General features: G+C 38.6%; 1 protein-coding gene across 1 annotated transcript in view; it reads left to right on the top strand.

Moving 5' to 3' along the window:
* The window catches only part of LOC108700910 (formin-I), a 65,053-nt gene that overhangs the window by 37,542 nt on the left and 14,190 nt on the right, over positions 1 to 13,321 (top strand). The window contains exons 7-12 of the mRNA XM_018234949.2: positions 510 to 951; positions 2,164 to 2,335; positions 3,147 to 3,258; positions 6,058 to 6,148; positions 6,919 to 7,005; positions 9,673 to 9,825. Of these exons, the coding sequence (XP_018090438.1) occupies positions 510 to 951; positions 2,164 to 2,335; positions 3,147 to 3,258; positions 6,058 to 6,148; positions 6,919 to 7,005; positions 9,673 to 9,825 (1,057 nt within the window). The remainder of the gene's footprint in view (positions 1 to 509; positions 952 to 2,163; positions 2,336 to 3,146; positions 3,259 to 6,057; positions 6,149 to 6,918; positions 7,006 to 9,672; positions 9,826 to 13,321) is intronic.

The following is a 13,321-nucleotide window of genomic DNA, read 5'->3' as shown; positions in this document are numbered from 1 at the left end:
TGGAACTATAGCAGGGTGACTGTTACCCCAATGTTTCTATATATCTATAACCTTTTTATGAGCTAAGGGGGCCCAGCCTGAAGGCCAGTTAGGGTGAGATTTGGGGTGAGTGCTTATTTGTACCCTGGGTACCCCTGGGACTATAGCAGGGTGACTGTTACCCCAATGTTTCTATTCATCTGTAACCTTGTTATGTCCTAAGGGGGCCCAGCGTGAAGACCAGTTGGGTTAAGATTTGTAGTGAGTGCTAAATTGTCCTGGGTCCAGGAGGATGAGACGTAAACTGAAAAACTTTCACTTTATAATGTGAATAGTATAAAGTGCTATATAAATCAATCCCTGGTGTGGTTGGACTACAGTACCTCATTATGGCCTTTGCTTTTGTGGCCATATGTGTGAACAGCTCAGCACAGCATGTCATGAGAGGTGCGTGGCTACTTCATTGATTGCAGTTTCAGAAATTGAACTTGCTCTGCCAACTCGCTTTACTTCCCCTTCTTATTTTCTAGGTTCCGCATTCCTGTAAACAAATATTTACAAGAAACAGAAAACAGTACAAAAGCAAGGGACGATTGGGTTGCCCTTCTACATAAGCAATGTTCCCAAAGCCAGCAATGCCCCCCTCATAAAGAAGAATTACCTTCAAATGCGGATCCCAGTCATTTAATGAATAACCACACTAACGCACAGCCCGAGTATCAGGAATTGCACATTTACAGTAAGGTTGAGCGTGGCCCTAAAGACTGCAATGACATAAACATATATAACGTACTTCCAGCTAAGTCTACATTCTCTAAAGAAGAAGTGTTCAGCCCATCACCCGTCTTTCTGATTCCTCCGAGTCGACCGGCTCCTCCACCACCGCCACCACCTCTTCTATTTCCTACAGTCCGACGAGAGATGATAAAAAAAACCAAACCTTTTCATTGGGATGCGGTACCCAATGAAAAAGTAAGTCAAGTAGACAATATACTTGTCTTAATGTGTTTAGTCAATGTATGGAGCTGCCTGATGGAAGTCAACAGTCTACTAGAGTCTCATAATGACTGGTCCCTTCAGTGGTTACTGGCTGAAATGACCCCCAATGGGAAATTGGACTATTAGAAAAGAAATATACTATTATATATTATATAGAAATATACTCCTTTCCAGCCTGCTTAAAGGGGAACTATTGCAAAAATTAAAATTTAATATAAGCTTCCTCATACTGAAAAAGGAAACTTTCTAGATAAAAATTCTACATCATTTCTGAAATGTTCAAGTTTATCACTATTCTTCTCTCACCATCTGTTTATCCTCATTCTGTCTTCATTCAGGAGTTCAGTGTCAGGTGAATGGTCCAATATATCTTATAGGGGGGGCTCCTTTTGCCTAGAAGATGTATTAGAGCTCACTCTATTAAAATCACCAGACATCATGTCTCTCTACATGCAGAATTTGTGTGAAAGGCAGTTATTTTATTAGATTTTGTTCGTACTGGAATCAGTTATTTGAGTGAGTTCTAATACATCTGCTAGGAAAGGGATACCCCCCCCCCATAAGATATATTGACACCCAACTGCTGCATGAAGACAGAATGACGAGAAACAGGTGCCAAGAGAGGAATAGTGAATATAAACTTTATTATTTGAGAAACAATGCAGAATTTAGAAAGTTTATTATTTCAGTTTCATATTCAGCTCATTTTAAATTTTCATTTTCGTGATGGTTCCCCTTTAAAGATGATATTTATCTTATCTTCTTTGAGTATCCACTGACCAGTTTTTGGTCCATTGAGCACAGTCTAGGATGATCACTAATCCTATTGTTAGAAGGAAGAACTGAAGGGACTTTAGATCTTCTTACTGTTCTTTCAATAGCTCAAAACAAGGGGGTCAGTTTTGACGTTAATGACCCCTAAGAGATCCCCCTTTAAATGATACATTGCCTAATTATTGGCTAAAAACCTTCAGCAATTTCTCTTAAGGAAAAGAAGAACTATTTCGATCTGCCCATGATTTATATGTTACATCCACTAGTTTTGTTTTTGGTTCCTGGCGGATATTACTATATTAGAACTTATATTAAAATAACTAATCTTACAGTATTTTGAATATTTGCATGTTGTTTAAATGTTTCTGTTGCTATGAAAAATATGTTCTAATGGTAATTACTGCCTTCCAGATCAAACATTCCATGTGGTCTCAGGCAGCCTCAAGCCCAAAGAAATTAGATACTCAAAGAATTATGTTCCAGTTTCAAGCTCAGGATACGGCAGCCTACCCTACAGATATTTCTCTGGATAATCTGAAGAACCAACACATAATATTAAATATCAAGGTTGCTCATAATTTCAGTAAGTATTATTGTCTGCCAGTTTTGTATTCTTGCATCATATCAGCCCATGAGCTGGTCATGTCAGGATGACCCAAGATAAAATGGAGATTCATGCAGAGCAATTTTGTCCACTTGTGGTTCTTGCCCAACAGTATTTTCAGTCCAGCTCAATAGGTATCTGAAGAAGCCCTCATCAGATACTGATCATGGTGGCCTATTTAATTTTATACTTAGGCAAATGTATTTAAAAGAAGCCTGTGGTCGCAGTGTATGGGGGTTCCTGCTATGGGCTGAAAATTAAGACATAAGTCCACTAAGTTCAAGATTGCCAAAAAAAAACAAAACCAACAAATTCATCCAGAAGAAAGCAAACCATTCATATTTCAATCATAAAAATACATATTTCTATACATAGTACATGAAATATTTTTCTGGATGGAAGGAAACCATGTGTTACCACTTCTTTTGGTCTAGGGTAAGGAAATTACATTTTACTACTACTGTATATCTTTGGTTCTAAGAGATTGGAACCTCTACACCTGCTAACATTTCCATATAACAAAATTATTACGTTGACTCCATCCACCGGACACAACCGGATTGTTTGCAACCCCACCTACTTCTTGTACGTCCAGCCACATATGCAATATATTGGGGGAAGTCCTCTTTGTAGAAATACCCCAATTACCCATGTTATAGCAAGAAGACTGGATCAACAACCTTGAACTCAAGGCTTACAATCAATCATAAACCTGGGCAAGTTAAAATACAAGTAAATTGTTTCAGATTCAAGTGTTTGACCTTACTTTGAACATCTTTGTCTTATTTAGGTATAGTTTTGAAAGGTTTTATCATGGAACCCAGGCAACTGAAAGAGAAGTTACTGATAATTCATGAACGGGACGGTGGTTTATCAGATGAGAATCTGACTAACCTAAGGAGGTAAGTGCTCATTCGCACACTCTAACAAACTGGCATGTGCAGTCTGTGCTCCATTTAATATGGACCTATCAGCTACATATCCACTGAAGAGAAGATAGATGGATGGATGGATGGATGGATGGATAGATGGATAGATAGACAGATAAATAGAGAGAGAGAGAGAGAGAGAGAGAGAGAGAGAGAGAGAGAGAGAGAGAGAGAGAGAGAGAGAGAGAGAGAGAGAGAGAGAGAGATTGAGATAGATAATGGTAGTATCTTCTGAGGAGGCCTCCTGTACATATTTGTTAAGCTTTAGTTCTTTGAATGAATGATTGGTCTGCTGTACTTAAGTACTTTCTAACCATGTGTCCTTGCAGGCCCAGATTTTGGGCTTGGATGCCCATAGGCTCGCCCTCGCATGTGCATCCCCCTTTCGTGTACAGTATATGAACACGTTCATGCGTGCCTTTCTCCTTGCTTTGCTACCTGGTTTTGTGCTAAGAATCAACCTCCTGTAGAGTTTTTTGCAGTTTACTAATATTTACTCTTAGTTGGAGACAAAGCACAGACAGTTCTCCACTTATTGGCAGACACAGACCATTGAAGCTAAGACAAAGAAACATTGCTTTCCCTAAAAGGACTACTGCACTGCATAGTTTATTATAGTCAAACTCCGATTTTACATTCCCACATTTTACATTTTCTCTGAATCCATTTCCCATATTTTAAGTTGAGCTTTGCCACATTTTATGCCACAATTTTGCTATTTTCCTTAAAAACACCTATTTGTCCCCTGTGAATGTTATTTCCCTAAAACATTTTATGTTTTCCCCACATATGACTGGCTGTCACCTCAGTTTTATATCCCTCCCTAATTTCCCAAATTTAAAGCTTTATTTTTGTCCCCTGGAAATTGTAAAATTGGGATTTGAATGTACGTTTATTTCGTTGATATTTAGAGTTCTTTCTAAATTCATCTGTGAAAAAAAAATAGAAATGAAAGTTAATTGAGCAGTGGCGTAACTAGCTGCAACGTGGCCTCCCATCAGGCTCCTCAAACCTTCAACTCACAGCAGCTGCACGTGCCACTGAAAAATTCCCCTATCGTGGTGCCCCCAAAAGGGTGCGAGCCTAGGTGTGATTATACCCCCAAACTTTAACTGGATTTTTTTCTTCGATTACAAAGCGGAAAAATTATATTATGTTAAAAAATATGATCACAAAAACAATGGCTTGAATGTGGAACACCTACAGGGGGTCTTATTGATTAAAATCTAAATAATTCATTAAAAAAATTAAATTAAATTAAAAAAGTCTGACCAAATTAGAATCCATGATTGGACCTTAAATATTATTAGAACAGCACAATTTAATTGGATCGGGGACAAACACAAAAAAATTGAGTGTAAATCCAAATCATACATTTTTTCATGAGATTTTTCCCAAATCACTCGTTTTTTTTGGGTTTTTGCCTAAAAAGCCTGAATTTTTCGGATCTTTGCCCGAAAAAGTCAGAAATAGTCGGATTTTTGGGCTAATTCCAGAGCAGACTACAGAAACTTCCAAAAAGGATTAATTTACTGTATGTACAAACTCAGTAGGTCTGAGATGCCAGATTTTCAGATTCAGCCTTTTTCCATCCCCGGGGTATAATAAATCTCGAAAAGTTTGATTTTTTTTTTTCCACTAAAAATCTGGATTTTATAGTAAAATTTTTTTGGCCATTTGGACTTTGATAAATAGCCCCTTCCTGATGACTTCTATACAAGCTTGCCTGATTTTTGTTGCCAAAGTTTCAATCTCGAAAAAATTGTAATGTGAAAACAACAGGAATTAAGCTTTCTTTTTGTTCCGAATTTCTTTAATTGCAGAGAAAACATAATCTTGAATTTCAGTATATCTGCCCCATAGTATTTATCTCGCCAAGTTGATTGGTAAAACCACACATTCGCCGTAATCCCTCTTTAGAAATAGCGTTGCTAATTGCCTCTCTTGTGAACAACTTTTGCCTCTGCTGAGAATGAAAAAAAAAAATGGCATCTTTTCCACTTCAGTTATAGGAGGACAAGGTCTTGGGTATGTGGTTAAATTAAGACGGAATTAACATATTTCTAAGGCTCACATGACCACTCTAGCAAACACGAACCTTTAAATCAAGCCTATAATCACCGGCCCAGATCCTATAGGGTTAAAAGCCGCCTCCCTCAAAAGATTTAAATAGCCCTTGGGAGCGATTAGCGGAAATTTCGTCTGTTTGCCTGGAAAGGCACCGAAATATTAATTAAATGGGGAGGAAAATGAGAGATTGCTTGATTAGTGATAAGGAGAATTTAATTACGCCTGGATCATGTTGATTGAATTCATTAAAAACATAAACAAGATATGGTGTCTAATGTTTATTTACGTAAGTGGAAAGCTTTTTTTTTAATTTTAATTTTTTTTAATATAATTAAAGTAATTAGCACAAAAAAAACAAAACAAAACAGGAATACCAATACATTCATACAGTTTTGTATAAATTAATATTTTTAATTTTATCAAGAGAACTACTGGCATACCAGTAGCATGAGTCCATGGGATCCAAACTAGATGGAACATTCCAGTTGATTGACCCATGAGATAACAAACGATTGGCCATATAGCTGAATACTCCTTTTCCATTTCTCATTCCATACATTGGTAGATATGGTGCCTTGTCAGATAAGGTCTTCTACATGTCTGATTTCAGTATCAGCGTATCCAGTACTTGGTCTGATTCAGAGGGCCACCATACACCTACCAAAAATCTTAGTGAAATGTCTTTGTCATTTTGTACTACAGATATATCCCAACAGCAAAAGATATAAATACATACCTAGGTCTGAAAAGCTCTCCCTCTGATTTGCACATCGTAGACCAGTTCATGTTGGAGGTAAGAATTATGTTCCTTTCTGAAGACACCTTGTACTTGAGTAAGATAGGGCCAACCTTCCGCCTGGCTTTCCAGTGTAACTCAACGAATTATAATCATTTAGGATTCTAAGAGCAGAATCATGATGTTAGATGTTGCTTTTGGAGGATTGAGATAAGTTGATGTGGACAAAGGACATCACCATTGATGGCCTGGAAGCCCAAGTAATTTGGTTGCTCCTTCACAAACGAACACACAATGCATCAAGTAGGTGAAGACAACGGTACCTTGTACTTGATCCCAACTAAGATATAATTAATCCTTATTGGAGGCAAAACAGTCCTATTTGGGTTTATATAATGCTTACATTTTTTTAGTAGACTTAAAGCATGGAGATCCAAATTACAGAAAGATCCCTTATCTGGACAACCCGAGGTCCCAAGCATTCTGGATAACAGGTCACCAGAAAGTCATCCAGTATGATACAGTAGTTCCTTCACTTGTCTGCTAAAGAATGGCTATTTTGGTTTGATGGATTAATCAAGGAGAGATCTGATATCTCAAGGTATCCAGACTAAAGAGCCCCCCGAAATAGACAAATTCATGTCAGGATTCATTGATTAATCTGTAGCAACAAACAACTCTAGGATATCTGTTTCAGTTCTTCGCTACTTTACATCTAGGGTTCCTAAAGCCTTGTGGTGCCACCAATAATGTCACTTTATAGATAATTCTGGATATTTTTGGTTTAAAATCAGAGCTAACAATTGTTCTATTTGCATTCCTCTAAGATGTGCAAAATTCCAGACCTGGGTCCAAGACTTGATGTCTTACTTGCCATACGTGAACTGCCGACGTATATGAAAGACATTCAGCCGGTGAGTAATGAGTGGTAAGCCTTGACATGAATCTAATCATTGCTTCTTTATACACAATTTAGTCAACACACAAGTTTCAGCAGATGAAGCCTTGGTTATAATTTGAGAGAGCATCAATTTTAAAATGATATTGACACCCATAGGGGGGCTACATTGTCCTGAATGGTGAAGCCTCCTGAAGCTTCAAGCGCTGCATTCCCAACAACATTAAACAAGATGGCCCCAGGCTGACATTTATTTGTTTTTATTCAGTGATTGGTAGTATAAGCCAGTTCAACAAACCATCAGATACATTTTAAGGAAAACTAATACCTCCCCCCTTGATCTTAGGTCTGGGGTACACTAAATCCAAGGACCCCATGCCTATAAATGAAATTATAGCAGTTACCTATAGGGATGGGTGAAAATATTTTCCCCCATAAGTGATAAAAGTTTGCCCATGAGCAGTAACCCATAGCAGCCAATAAGATGTTTGCTTTTAAACGGGTGACCAATGAATGCTACCTGCTGATTGGTTGCTATGGGCTACTGCTCCTGGGCAAATGTAGTGCCTTTTATTATATAATTCCCTTAGATTTTTCGGAAAAAGGCAAAAGGGGTCATTTACATATGTGCTGTGCAAAGTGCATATTCAGATAAAATTTCAGAATTTCCAGATAGAAATTCCCCATGTTTTTTCCCCCATAATGGAGCGTGTTTGGACACAAGTACCTTTAATGCACCTAACATTTTCCCTCCATGCAGATATAAATTAGCAGCCAAAATGCAATTTGTGGAAGAAACAAATTTAACCATCTATTTTTTTCCCCTCTGTAAAAAAAAAAATCCTGTGAGGCAGTTTGCAGCGAATCCACTTTATACAAGTCATTCTGTTTCCCTTATACATTAATTAAATAATTATAAATGTAAACTATCAGTGCTAGAATAAGCATCTTTAATTTCTTTTACAAGCCCCACAACATGTCATTTAATATCCAGCCTAATTTAATAAAGAGTTTGTTCTTTTGGTTTTAAATTTCAGCTAAAGCGTAAACACAATCTATTAGCCAACAGGGCAAGTTTGCTATGTCTTATCAACATCAGAATGATCAACCTTGTGATGGTTTGGCTAATATTTTATAGCCATTTTTTGGACTCGTTGACATGAAAATTAGCATAGCTTATTGTGTGCCCAGAACATTCCTTCTCTGTATATTTGTATTTATACATATGGGAAGGAGGTGCCATATTGTTTCCCTTAGACAGTACAGTATGAGGGTATAGCTTATTGTGTGCCCAGAACATTCCTTCTCTGTATATTTGTATTTATACATATGGGAAGGAGGTGCCATATTGTTTCCCTTAGTACAGTATGAGGGTATAGCTTATTGTGTGCCCAGAACATTCCTTCTCTGTATATTTGTATTTATACATATGGGAAGGAGGTGCCATATTGTTTCCCTTAGACAGTACAGTATGAGGGTATAGCTTATTGTGTGCCCAGAACATTCCTTTTCTGTATATTTGTATTTAAACATATGGGAAGGAGGTGCCATATTGTTTCCCTTAGACAGTACAGTATGAGGTTATAGCTTATTGTGTGCCCAGAACATTCCTTCTCTGTATATTTGTATTTATACATATGGAAAGGAGGTGCCATATTGTTTCCCTTAGACAGTACAGTATGAGGGTATAGCTTATTGTGTGCCCAGAACATTCCTTCTCTGTATATTTGTATTTATACATATGGGAAGGAGGTGCCATATTGTTTCCCTTAGTACAGTATGAGGGTATAGCTTATTGTGTGCCCAGAACATTCCTTCTCTGTATATTTGTATTTATACATATGGGAAGGAGGTGCCATATTGTTTCCCTTAGACAGTACAGTATGAGGGTATAGCTTATTGTGTGCCCAGAACATTCCTTTTCTGTATATTTGTATTTAAACATATGGGAAGGAGGTGCCATATTGTTTCCCTTAGACAGTACAGTATGAGGGTATAGCTTATTGTGTGCCCAGAACATTCCTTCTCTGTATATTTGTATTTATACATATGGAAAGGAGGTGCCATATTGTTTCCCTTAGACAGTACAGTATGAGGGTATAGCTTATTGTGTGCCCAGAACATTCCTTCTCTGTATATTTGTATTTATACATATGGGAAGGAGGTGCCATATTGTTTCCCTTAGTACAGTATGAGGGTATAGCTTATTGTGTGCCCAGAACATTCCTTCTCTGTATATTTGTATTTATACATATGGGAAGGAGGTGCCATATTGTTTCCCTTAGACAGTACAGTATGAGGGTATAGCTTATTGTGTGCCCAGAACATTCCTTTTCTGTATATTTGTATTTAAACATATGGGAAGGAGGTGCCATATTGTTTCCCTTAGACAGTACAGTATGAGGGTATAGCTTATTGTGTGCCCAGAACATTCCTTCTCTGTATATTTGTATTTATACATATGGGAAGGAGGTGCCATATTGTTTCCCTTAGACAGTACAGCATGCGGGTATAGTTTATTGTGTGCCCAGAACATTCCTTCTCTGTATATTTGTATTTATACATGGGAAGGAGGTGCCATATTGTTTCCCTTAGACAGTACAGACTGTCCCATCTTATACATACGTGTAATCACATATATATGTTTATTAGCTATAATTCATTCTCATTTGTTTTATTACAGCTTCTATTGCACAAAATCGGAACCTGCCAGCAGTTGCTGAGGAGCCAGTCCTTCCCTGAAGTGCTCAAGTATATCTTGGCCATAGGGAATTGCCTCAATGAGAATGCAGGGAAGGAGATCACTAAGGGATTTCGGTTATCCTCCCTGCTAAAGGTGAGTTGCTATTTATTTTCTTTATTACACCTATGACTGATAGTTCTACTAGTGTGAGACTGGGACTCGGGGTCATTAATGGTGTCGCAGGGAGATCAGTGTTGGCTGCAGTTTGTATCACAGAGATGTCTGAGCGATATCTGTAACTGCTAAAGCCGTGACCTCATGTTCTCAGGCACAGACCGAAGCCCAAATTAAAAGGGAAGCCTGCATTATACAGCTGCCTCTATAGTGGTGGCTCTAATTGAGGGCACACGGGTCATATCAACTATTGCTGCAGCCCTGCAACCGGCCAAATAAACTAATACCTTATACTTTGCTTGGGAGAATAACTTTGGTGGGAAAAAAACATTTCCTATTGTAATTATAATAGCGTTTAATTTTACAAAGTAAAATATTTGGTCATAACTGTGCCCATAGCTTTCTTATCTTGCATATTTATATTGAATATGGTGAGCGATGCCATTGTGTTTGCTTTAACAGTTCCCCAGGATTATTTCATGTCCTATATATATATATAGAATTATACAATGCCACTGTATCTATTCCCATGTACAAATGAACAAATCCCTTATCTTCTTTACTTATAACTTATCTCTACTAAGGGCATTTAACCATGGACAGACTCCAGCATCTGCTCATAGCTCAGCAGGAACAGTCCCCTAAGTTTGCTAGTAAGCTGTACAGAGAGATCCCATAAAACTACGGCAGCATAGGTATTCCCCTGTACGAAGCACAATTCAGCAGGAACAGTCCCATAAATTTGCTCATAGCCTGTACAGAGAGATCCCATAAAACTACGGCAGCATAGGTATTCCCCTGTACTAAGCACAATTCAGCAGGAACAGCCCCCTAAGTTTGCTCATAGCCTGTACAGAGAGATCCCATAAAACTATGACAGCATAGGTATTCCCCTGTACTAAGCACAATTCAGCAGGAACAGTCCCCTAAGTTTGCTCATAGTCTGTACAGAGAGATACCATAAAACTATGGCAGCATAGGTATTCCCCTGTACTAAGCACAATTCAGCAGGAACAGTCCCCTAAGTTTGCTCATAGTCTGTACAGAGAGATCCCATATAACTATGGCAGCATAGGTATTCCCTGTACTAAGCACAATTCAGCAGGAACAGACCCTAAGTTGCTCATAGTCTGTACAGAGAGATACCATAAAACTATGGCAGCATAGGTATTCCCCTGTACTAAGCACAATTCAGCAGGAACAGTCCCCTAAGTTTGCTCATAGTCTGTACAGAGAGATCCCATAAAACTATGGCAGCATAGGTATTCCACTGTACTAAGCACAATTCAGCAGGAACAGCCCCCTTAGTTTGCTCATAGTCTGTACAGAGAGATCCCATAAAATTATGGCAGCATAGGTATTCCCTGTACTAAGCACAATTCAGCAGGAACAGTCCCTTAAGTTTGCTCATAGCTCATAAAACATTGGTATTCCCATGAGCAAAACGTAACAAATGTTAGGTTATTAAGTACCTTGAAATACATTGTTGGCAACTCCTTATTCCATTGAGGTCTTTTGAGGCAAACCTTAGTTTATCTGATATCCAATAAGTGGATTTATCTGTGTTATCATTTACTGGAATAGAAAACATTTATCTTCAGCAAATAAAAAAAAAAAAAGGCAAAGCTAAACCGGCGGAGAATTGGTGGGGTTCGATGATAAATATATTATACAGAGTTTCATACTTTATAGGAGAACCTTAAAAGGCAAACGATATCTACAATGATATCTATAAATAATTATTTATAGTGCAGGTATGGGGCCTGTTATCCAGAAAACTCGGGACCTGTTCTTCCGGATAATGGATCTTTCCGTAATTTGGATATTCATACCTTAAATCTACTAGAAAATCATGTAAATTAAATCTTAAATTAAAATTAAATAAACCCAATAGGCTGGTTTTGTTTCCAATAAGGATTAATTATATCTTAGTTGGGAACATGTACAAGCTACTGTTTTATTATTAGAGGGGAAAAGGAAATCATTTATAAAAATTTGGATTATTTGGGTAAAATGGAGTTTATGGGAGATGGCCTTTCCATAATTTGTTGATCTCTATTTATATGTTTAATCTGCTCCCCTGAGCTGAGGGCCTGGAGCTGGAGCACCTGGGCTACTGCCTTATACTGGTGATTCTTCTACAAGGGTGGTTGCATTTATGCTTACATTTGTATTGGGAAAGCTCACTTGTGCTTAGTAATAGGTGCATTATCTATGGGTGCTGGATAACGTTGGTGTAAGTGCTCAGAGTCTATTGGTGCCCAGTTAGAATGCTAATAAGGTGCCAGTGTACATGGAAACTGTTCTGTTGATGCCTCTGAAATGAACAGTTATTGTGCTGTTATTGTGGCACCCGGTGTTTATTAGCCAATGAGTGATTTATTGCTCTTGAGTTGATTTCCGAAGCTCAGCTAAAATCTTCCTTATATTCTCCCCAATCCCCTCATCCATCACTAAGAGAAATGTCTACCGGCTCAGCTCTTGCCACAATACATCTCTCTGGTCCCCTGATGGTTCGAAGGAATCAGAAACATTCTTACAATACATGATATTAACACTGAATTTATTGTATTTCATTGGGCCAGAGAAGAGTCGCCCACTGGTTGACCTGCACCCATTGTTTTGATCATAGAGTAAGTTAATTCATCATGTTCAGGCCGGGGAAAAAACGCCAAATTCATAGGAGTCTATGGATGGTTTATCTCCTTGTTTGTTCTGGTGCCAAATGCATTGGAATCAATGGGATTTTTACTGGCAAAACAAATACACGGTGAAATTCTAGTGCAGATTAGCAAAAATGTTTGTTGCTTGATGTGAAAAATGTGCTCTTCCCTAGTGGTCATTTAAAAATCAAATGGGTCAGGGGTCTGTCTGTTGGTTCAAGGCAATCCTGTCCTTACTGTCTGACATTGGTTTGAATTACACACTAGGGGATGGTTAAGGGCCAGCAGGGGATGATACCAAAGTGCAAGGCTGCCATCAGAAATCACAGGACAATACAACATTTTCAGGGCCCGTCGGGGTTATGATTAAACATGTCTAATGGTTGAAAACAAAAACCAAGCAAGAAAATCAAACTGCTGCAAATGATTTGCTCTTCCTCCTGTCTTATAACACAATATGGTCAGAAAAAAAAAATAGGGCCAATCAGGTTTGGAAGTGGGCTGGGCCAATCTAGTTGGGGGCAGGCTGGGACAATCAGGGTTGGAGGTGGGCTGGACCAACAAGGGTTAGAGGTGGCTTGAGTCAATCAGAGATTGAGGCTGGCTGGACCAATAAGGGTTGGAGGTGGGCTGGGCCAATCTGGTTGGGGGCAGGCTGGGCCAATCTGGTTGGGGGCAGGCTGGGCCAATCAGGGTTTCAGGTGGGCTGGATTAACAAGGGTTGGAGGTGGCTTGAGTCAATCAGAGATGAAGGTGGGCTGGACCAATAAGGGTTGGAGGTGGACTGGGCCAATAAGAATTGGAGGCAGGCT

The sequence above is a fragment of the Xenopus laevis genome, chromosome 9_10L (genome assembly GCF_017654675.1).
Source record: "Xenopus laevis strain J_2021 chromosome 9_10L, Xenopus_laevis_v10.1, whole genome shotgun sequence".
NCBI classification, from domain to species: Eukaryota; Metazoa; Chordata; class Amphibia; order Anura; family Pipidae; genus Xenopus; species Xenopus laevis.
This window is presented reverse-complemented; position numbering and strand designations above follow the sequence as displayed.